Raw genomic sequence first — 9,449 nt, 5'->3', positions numbered from 1 at the left:
ACAACAATGTATAGAATTGGTTTGCATATGTTTTGTAAACATACACAAAGCTTATAGACCTCATAGAGGTACCCTCTACTAGTCAACAAGACAAATGATTTTTTTGAAAAAATCATAAACAAACCATTAAACTAAAACAATTGCACATGTATGCAGTGTTATGGTTGGCATGCAGATTTGATGTCTTTGGGGTATGATACACCTTTATCGATCCCTTCCCTACTGCCAAGGCATTCTTTGTCATCATATCAGCCTTAGAGTTTCATAAGAAAGTCCAAGAGCTTGAGCCAAACACTTTAAAAAATGACCCCGAATCACCTCTATTGTTGTTGGCTCAACTGGGAATAGAAGATCGGTGCAAACTATGGCACTTGAATCGCACAGACAAAGAAGATTCAATCATAAAGCTGGTGCAAATTCAAAATAAACTTAAAGAGTTGATAATCCAAGAAGAAAAACAACAAGAACATTTTATGATTACAACTCCCCAGGTAATGAAAAGGTTTTCATGGAGTAAAGGATGTGTCCTCCACATATCTAAGGAAAGAGAGAATATTTGGAGACACATCTCCATGCCCACTCATAGCCTGAATTCTATGGATGATCTCACTTAGTAATAAAGAGAGATTATTACACAAAGACACCATACTCTGCCACCTCTCAATATAGCTTACCATTAAAACCCAACAAAATTCCACATGAAAACCATTATATTCCTAAAAGACAGATGGAAATAAGTTAGCATTGGTTAATAACAAAGCATGGAAATTCAGTGACTACTCACTCTTAGCACTGATTTCTATTGACATGTGGGCAATAATGGGAGATTTCTATTGACATGTGGGCAATAATGGGAGAGTTCAAAAAAGTAAGAAGAGCACTACAAAGATTTAGCAAAGATGCAAAAATATGTGATTGATGAGAATTAGCTTCAATATGAGCCATTTCTATGCTAATCAATGTGAATGTCCATATGGCATGTTTTCACGATTCAAAACTTGCAAGGCAGAGAGTGGGAAAAACAAAAGAAACATCTAGATGAAACATGGAACTATCTATGTCCATATAAACAACAAGATGCAAATCATACATTTTATGGCTTGACCATGTAGCATGGTTCTTGTTGAATAACATAAATTTGATAAAGTGCACGGCCTTAAAAATCAAAATGCTAATGCTAGTTTGCAAAATAATGCAAGACCAATAGTTAAGGCATCGATAGCCTTTGCACGGTTCCAAGGATATATAAAACAAGAACCGAAAAATATTTTCCATGACCAAAATGTAGATCTTGTTCCTAGGGTGGATGGCAAGGGAATCCAATTTATACAAAGGATCCTTAAGCATGCTGGACACATCACTTCTTACAAGATTGACCAGATGAGAAAAGAAAAAACACTTTTTGCCCGAAGTTGGCATACTATGGTGGAATATGGGAGAGCATGGGGAGCCATAGGAGGAAAATACAAACCAAAGAAAACCACTCCACCATCATCACCTAGACCTTATGTCACGAATATAGGCTCCCCAATTCAATCCTCTAGTTTTGGTATGGGGAGGTGGTGTGGAAAGGCAGCAGTATCTCACCCCACTACATCAAAGCAGTATTCTTTAGTTGATGATGAATTACTAGTGCAACGATTGTGGAATTGACTGTAGACTCAAGTGGATCGCGAGGACGGAGATAGGGGTATTATTCAATTACCACATGGTCGTATCGGTTTTGAAAAGTGTGAAAAATCTCAATTACTATATTTTCACGCACTATTTGTCAATGGAATGTTAGAATCCATCTTTATAAAGAAGTTGTTTGAAAAAGTGGTTCAAAATCCAATGTGGACTTTGACATGAACATATAGAATAATGTTGGCTTTGAATGGGAATTTACACAAAATGTACAAAAAATATATATATAAACCAAATGAAACATCATGTGAATTTCATATCAATGACAAAATAGAATGTGTATGCAAATCAAAATGGTTAAGGCCATTCAAAGGAAAGAGTTTGGTCATGTAGCAACATGTGACTTAAAAATAATCCAAGACATAAGTCTACAGGAAATGATTAAAAAAGGATTGAATCATATCCCATTAAGACCAAACAACCTTCAAGAAGTGAAAGAGGATTTGATATCCACATGGAATCAATTCATAGAAGTCATATGTCCAAGCCTAGCTAATGAGGATATTATTAAAATCCTCGCTGATAACTTAGACCAGTTATGCAAAAACTTGATTACTAGCAAAAATCAAATCGACTCTCAAGACATAATGACAGAGAAATGACGGAAAGAGGAATTGAAAAGAAACTTATATCTATGCTACATGGATAAGGCTCAAAATAATGTAGCACATGTGTGTGCAAAAATTAATACAACAATTAGAACTAGAAAGTCTTTAAGGAGAGTATTTTCGATGTAGTACAAAATTGATAGAGGAAATATCCACCATGTCTGAAATACAAGAATCAAGATATCCACAAATCAAAGTGATCATCAAAATCACTTTCGTACATAATTGCTTCATATAAGGAACACAAAGAATCCTTTAGATGGATAACGAATGCCCATAATTGTTGTTTCTCTCAAACGGCAATTCTATTAACGTTGCTTCTTAAAAGATGCTTAGAGCCACTTCAAGAAGCTCCCAAAGGTCTACAAACAAAAATCTTTCTACGTAGTGGATCAAGATGTTGCATTAATTGGATGATAAATATTTATGAATTTATACTAAATCTGCCCAAGCATATATATAGTGTCATCTCAGCAGACATAACAAAATGCTATGAGGCACTTCCATTGACGAGAGAGAATGGGCTGCAAGAAGTAATGGAGAAAGTAATCACATTAGCAATCAAAAAAAAAAAGAAAAAATACATTCACTTACCAAATGACATAGATAAACCAAGGAATGGGAAGTGGATAGACAAAAGCGATGCAATAGGTCTAGACAAAAGCGATGCAATAGGTCTAAAGTTTGAAAACATGATGTTGCAAATTTAACAAACTGGCTCACCAAAAACATGTTCATTTGACTAGGGAATAAAGTATGGAAGCGAATAAAGAGGAATACTTATGGGATTCTCTTGCTCACTAATATGGTGCAACCTCTACTTCTTTCCTTTAAATACTCATTCATTTAAATATTGATGAGGCTTGGAAGATGGGATTTGATAAATATTTTTTAACATTCATTTAGATTCATTGATGACATATTTATGATCAACGTAACAAACACACTTTCGTTCTTAAACAAGTCAACAAATTTATCCAAGCATAACCCTTTTTTGGTATATCCAACAAACTTCATTGATATTAAACTAGAAAAAAAAACTTTGCCCAGAATGAGCAGGGAACAACACTGAATTATTTGTCATGTTAGTTAGCTTCGGAACATATTACATCATGAGGTATGACAATCAAAATACAAAGTTTATTTGGAAACAATCAACTAGACCTAGCTCATATTCATATGACATAATATCATAGATACAACCATTGCTATATATATGCAAGATGAAAGACCTGTGATAAAAATTTATGTAAACTAATAAAATAATTCCATACAAATGGTTTCCAAATACCACAGATGATAAAAATAGTAAAAAAATCACTATCGAAGAAATATACCAAGGCCAGATGTGATCCACAGAAAACAAAGCAATACTAAGTAAGCAAATAGGTGCTCATCATGCTAGCCACAAACTAGGTAGCCAATAATGACACCTAATGTGATTCAATTATGAAGTAATTCATCACAATTAAAATAAATGAAATAGCATGTTATGATGGATGGATGGCATGTGCACACACATGCACACGCACACGCACAATTAAACTAAATGAAATAGCTTGTTATGAGGGACAAATGGTGGGTACACACACACACACACACACACACAAGTCAAAATTAAAATCAAAAAGACATGCCAACATACTACTAATTTCAAACGGGTATGTAGAAAAAATGTGCAAAATGCAATGCAATTATAAAAGACCACAACCAAGTGTGTGTCATGGGGTGTGAAGGATCATACAATACCCTATGAATTTTTGCCAAGTTCAAACGAACTTTCATGCTTACTAAGTGAACGGCAGATAATTTTCACTTGATATCCATTGTGTATGATTTATATTGCTCCAGAAACATATTTCATAGGCATATTTTTATCCCACTTATTTGATACACGAAGTTTGGATTTGGTTGGCTTCATGGATTTTTTTGTTCTTATGGAGTTGAGTCATATGAATTATTTGTCTTTAAAAGCTTTGTTTGTGCCATGTTCTTCCAAAGTGTTGAATTTTTTAAAACAATTTCTTATTTTTATGATGGAGTTTGGCCTCTCAATAAGAATGGTTTGATAATTGTTGTTGCCTATTGATAGGAACTCAATGGTCTCCTTCTTCAATGATAGTTTTAATAAAATGAACAAAGGTAGGTTGTCATGGAGTATAGAAGTCTATTAGGTTAGTCTAAGATAGTCTATGAGGGATGTGAGGCTATTTGCTAATGAGACAAGTTTTTTGCTTTTTTCAAGAGTGGATTAGGATGAAAGTTCCTGACTTAATGATGTGTTGATAGGTGGGTAGTAAGGGTTATTATTAATATTATGTTTAAGTAGTTTATGAGTTCTATAGCTCCATCCTTCACTTAGGGTTTAAGTATGTAAGTCTAGATTTACCCTTTTCTTCAAAGCCTTCCGACTGTACCATGTAAATTTCCTCATGTAGATCCCCATGCAAGAAAGCTGTCTTGACATCCATCTACATAAGCTCCATATCCTCTACTGCAACAAGTCCAAGTACACATCTAAGTGTGGTCATATTCACAACTAGAGAGAAGATCTCGTCAAAGTCCACACCCTTCTCTTGCTTGAACTCTTTAGTGGTAAACGGGCCTTATACTTAGGCACATCATCACCTGTGACCTTCCTCTTGTAGACCCATTTACATGGCAATGTTTTCTTTTCTTGTGGCAAAGAAACCAAGTCCCAAGTCTTATTTTTCATGAGTGAATTCATATTTGATTGCATAGCATACTCCCACTTGCGTTAGTCCTCGCACATCATAGCCTCCCTAGAGCAAGAAGACTCCCTACAATCAGTAAGCATCACATAGTTTGCCCCTAGAACAAATCTCTCAAGTGGTCTAGACACTCTAGATGATCTTCTCAAAGGCATTTCAGCTTGCTATCCCGCGTGCATTTACCCATTTGGCTCATCATTTCCACCAATAGATGATCCATCATCTGCCCTTGATTGTGTACATGTAGGAGTACCTGGTGGCACCATTTCCTACACATTCGATGCATGGATAGCTTGCTATCTATCAACATATGCGGTGGATTTACATCCTAGAAAGTTATTCTCCTCATTTCCACATCCCTCATGGGTGTCTTATGCATCTTGACATCATGACTGCATATGATATTCTTTTCTTCTGGATCCCAAAGATGATAGCCCATCTCTCCACTTTCACCATAACCCAAAAAGATGCATTTCCTAGACTTAGGATCTAGCTTCTTCCGAAGCTCTTTTGGCACATGTGCATATGCCTCACACAAAAATATACATAAATAAGAGTAAGAGGGCTTCTTGTGACTCCATGCCTCTTCAGGAATACCACCATCCAAACTCTTACTATGTGATCTATTGATCACATGCACTGCAGTCTTCATTGCCTTAGCCCAAAAACCACAAAAAAGACTTGCATTGAAAAGCATACATTGCAACCTTTCCTGAATGGTGCGGTTCATCTATTGTACAATTGGATTTTGCTCTGGAGTATGAGGGGACGTGTGCCTCTTGATCCCACGTGTGTCATAGAAATGCTGAAAGTCATGAGAGAGAGATACTTTCCACCATTGTCAGTCTGTAAGCATTTAAGCATTCTACCTAACTGATTTTCAACCAAAGCTGGTATTTCTAAAATACTTGGAACACGTCACTCTTCCGAGCTATAGCATAAGCCCATACTTTACTAGTTGCATCATCAATCAATGTCACATAGAATTCAACCTCGCCTAATGACCGTGTAGGCATGAGACCACATACATCTGAATGCACCAAATCAAGCTTTTCAAGCTCTTTATTTCCCCTTCTTTTATGGATTGATTTAGTCTGCTTCCCATAGAGAAAATGCTCACAAAATTCAAAATCAGAAAAACTCAAATGCCGTACATAACCCAAATAGCGTAAGAGTTTCATTCCATTCTGGCTCATGTGCCCCAACCTGCAATGCCACAAAGAAGGACTTGGCTGCTCAGTTATTGGAACAACATGATCTGACACCCCTGATACATGTAAGGGATGCAAAGTCCAACACTTGGCACCCCTGGCCAAAATCATAGAGCCCTTCTGAATTTTCCAACTCTGAAAGCCAAAAGTGGTCTGAAAACCACTGTCATCTAGCTGACCCACTGAAATAAGACTCTTGGTGAGCTTAGGCACGTGCAATCACCCTGAAGCAACAGTGATAGGAGCAATGAGAGGGTTGCTTGGAAGCTTCTGCACTCTTCTTGTTTTGCCTCTATTACAAAGGTGCACTAGTAATGAGAAACGTGATTCTAACTCTCCTTACCAAGGCAAATTTGTGTCGGTTGTGTCCATCATTCTAGTCATCTTGATCATGTTGATCGTGTCAATCATTTTGGTCATGTCGATGATGTCGATCATGCTGATTGCGTTGATCAAACTGGTCATGTCAAGCATGTTGATTATGTCGATCAGGTCAATGTAATTGGTGGAGAGTCCATCTATGACCCAGTAAACACCACGGACGCTATCGGAGCTTGTGATGGCGTGAGCTGGAGAGGGATAGGAGTCCGAAGGGTTTCCTTGTGCTAAACTCAAGCTATAGATATCGAAAAACAAAGGCCAACATATATTTATATAAGAAATGGCCTTTCACATATATAGGAGTAACAACCACTCGATTTGGAGGGGTCCTGATTAGACTTTTCTTCTCTGCATCTGCCATAGCCAGCCATCGCCAGAGCTCAAGTTTCGATAATTCCATCCACGCTTGCACCGAGTTGAGATTCACATTTATTTGCATAATTCAACAATTCCTTCCAATTGATTTGTTCCACTCTGATCCTTTTGCCATGGCCGAGCCCGGATCTCCTTCCAATCCCGTCACGGGCACCACCAGCAACCCCCCTACTCCCGTTGACCCAGCCGCTCTGCCTCAGCATGATTGGGAGTTTCTGTCCATGTCCATGTCTTCCTCCGCCTTCGGCACGGGCTCAGCTTCCCTCGTCTGCGGTTGTGCCGCTTGCACTGGTCGTGATTCCGGCATCCCCCACCAATTTCCCACAGGTGATGAGAATTTCTGCTCCAAGCCACCTCATCTTGAGAAAGATTTGTCATCTGGATTGCCATACAAGAGTTGGGCAGAGGCCCTTTCTGCGGGTGGAAGCAGCAATTTAGACGTGAATAATAACAAGGTCACTATTGCAGGTACGTCCCACATCGAACCCTTCACTGAGGGATGGAAACCTCGCCTTGGTCCTGCGGTAATAAGCATTCCAGATCATGCCTCCTTCGACTACGTAGCAGGTTACAATTCTTTCCAGGAGCAATATCAGGAAGGAGCCTGCTCCACGAACGAAGACACAGAACCTTTGGTTGGCCTTTCTAGAGAGACTTTTATGGTAGGCGAGGACTTTGTCGTAACAGAAGGAAAGCCAGATGACAAATCCTCGTCAGGCTCTAGTACTACAGATGCCAAAGAAATTCCTGTTACAAAATCCCGCAAAGTTCAAGCCAATAGGCCGTGGAGAGCGCAATTTCGGGAGTCCACTACATTGTGGTCAATTGCCTTGGCCGCTACAGTTGTTGGAATTGTTATCATAGGCTATCGCTGGCACCGAGAAAATCAGCAGCTCCGAGTGAAGCTTTGTGCCAAGGAGGAGGTATGTTTATAGCATTCTCACAGAAGGAAACATGATAGTTGCAGGGTGTAGATGCCTGTTTCTATTTCATGACTAGTACTCTTTCATGTTATTATGTAGATGAGAAAGGAAAGGGCTAGTAGATATACCTGCAGCTTTTTAAATCTCTCTCCACTGGTATTCCAGTGGAACTAGAGCGTGGATCCAATATTTTGGAATGAAGACACCCAATAGACGAATCTATGTGTATCTAGCTTTCTTAAATTGTGTAGTGTCGAATATAAGACTTTGGAATGTCTTTTGTGATGAATGAATAGAAGATTAAAATAATTCCTAATAGTGTAATGATAGTTTAGCACAAGGATGAAATAGTTGCAGTACGTTATGGTGAAACCTTCATCGGATTGAACTTATCTAATTCAGACCTGGCATAACATAACAAGTTCAATCCGACCACAGAAGCCCAGGTCTGAATAAGATAAAGATGTCATTAGAGCAAATGCAACTATCTCATCTTTGTAGGAAACTATCATGATATTATTAGGAAGGCATCTTTCATCTTCCATTCATTTCTAGAAGACGTACCAAAGTTTTATACTTGAGACTATAAAAACTTAAGAAAGCTAGATACACACGGATACATGTTTTCATTCCAAAATATTGTAGGTATCACCTACAGTTAACACCGATGCCTTAGTTGCACTTATATACCAACAGAGAATATATAGAAAGGTGTAGATATATCTACTAGCCCTTTCTCTTCTCATTTACATCATAAAAAGTGAGGTAATAGTTGTTGTGTGTTCTGGTGAAACTTTCACCGGATTGAGCTTGTTATGTTATCTAATCCAGACCTGGGCTTCTGTGGCGTGATGCAGCAAGTTAACGACTTGACGTACCAGATTGCTCGCTTGCATGCCCTGATAGGAGGTCGTGGTAGAGTGTCGGTGATGAGAAACTAGTGTAGTTCGTCTGATTGGGCTTCATACCGAAGCATCGGTGAATTGAATTGGAGGGCATTGTGAAAGGAATTGTTCCTCTCTATTGCCAAACCAGGATTTTAGTTTGTACTATGAGGCTTTAGATGCTATAGATGATGTTTGTGAATTATCATTATGGTTATAGTGCTGTTAATTCTTGGGTTTAGTTAGCGGTGCAAAATATGTGCATAAATTGTAGGTATGTATAGGAGACAAAGGAACATTTATGTTGTGTCGATGCTTTGGGAGAGTAGTCTCTAGTTGGCTCTATTTTGGAGAATACTGACAAATTAAATGACCATCCCTTTTTAGGCTTTTCAGCCAAGTTTATGGTACCTTTTTGTCGCAAGACTACAAAGTTAATAATTGAGGTGCTAGATAAATAAGAAACCATTTGCAAAAATTAACACTCAATGTTTACAGTAGGCTTGAATAGTAGGCTTGAATACTTCATGTCTTGTTGACAATTTCTAGTGGCTACGTAGCTCTATTGTATATCTTGAAAATTTGTAAAAGACAATGATCCCAAGGAGGTTGTTAAAAGTTCAGTAAATAGAGTAGGTTTTCTTTTAGA

At 38.1% G+C, this 9,449-nt stretch overlaps 1 protein-coding gene across 2 annotated transcripts; it reads left to right on the top strand.

Moving 5' to 3' along the window:
- The first annotated feature begins 6,910 nt into the window (after window positions 1-6,910).
- On the top strand, window positions 6,911-9,192 carry LOC147880975 (uncharacterized). 2 transcript variants are annotated; one of them, XM_087369950.1, is made up of 3 exons: window positions 6,911-7,320; window positions 7,462-7,916; window positions 8,823-9,192. In XM_087369950.1, exons 1-3 carry the CDS (start codon window positions 7,107-7,109, stop codon window positions 8,844-8,846), a joined length of 693 nt encoding a protein of 230 aa, XP_087226076.1. In that variant the 5' UTR covers window positions 6,911-7,106; the 3' UTR covers window positions 8,847-9,192. The 2 variants fall into 2 exon arrangements, with proteins under 2 accessions (XP_087226076.1, XP_087226075.1); XM_087369949.1 differs by having other exon boundaries at window positions 6,912-7,320; window positions 8,774-9,191.
- Window positions 9,193-9,449: the final 257 nt, after the last annotated feature.

The sequence above is a fragment of the Dipteris shenzhenensis genome, chromosome 31 (genome assembly GCF_047967505.1).
Source record: "Dipteris shenzhenensis isolate YYH24624 ecotype China chromosome 31, Dip_SZ_1.0, whole genome shotgun sequence".
In the NCBI taxonomy this organism is placed as follows: domain Eukaryota; kingdom Viridiplantae; phylum Streptophyta; class Polypodiopsida; order Gleicheniales; family Dipteridaceae; genus Dipteris; species Dipteris shenzhenensis.
This window is presented reverse-complemented; position numbering and strand designations above follow the sequence as displayed.

Bases quoted from the DNA above. Each gene is read 5' to 3' on its own strand.
- LOC147880975 (XM_087369949.1), top strand. From the start codon at position 7,107: ATGGCCGAGCCCGGATCTCCTTCCAATCCCGTCACGGGCACCACCAGC. The intron at 7,321-7,461 runs GTGATGAGAATT...TCACTATTGCAG, and splicing joins CCCCCACCAATTTCCCACAG to GTACGTCCCACATCGAACCC. The intron at 7,917-8,773 runs GTATGTTTATAG...GGCGTGATGCAG, and splicing joins AGCTTTGTGCCAAGGAGGAG to CAAGTTAACGACTTGACGTA.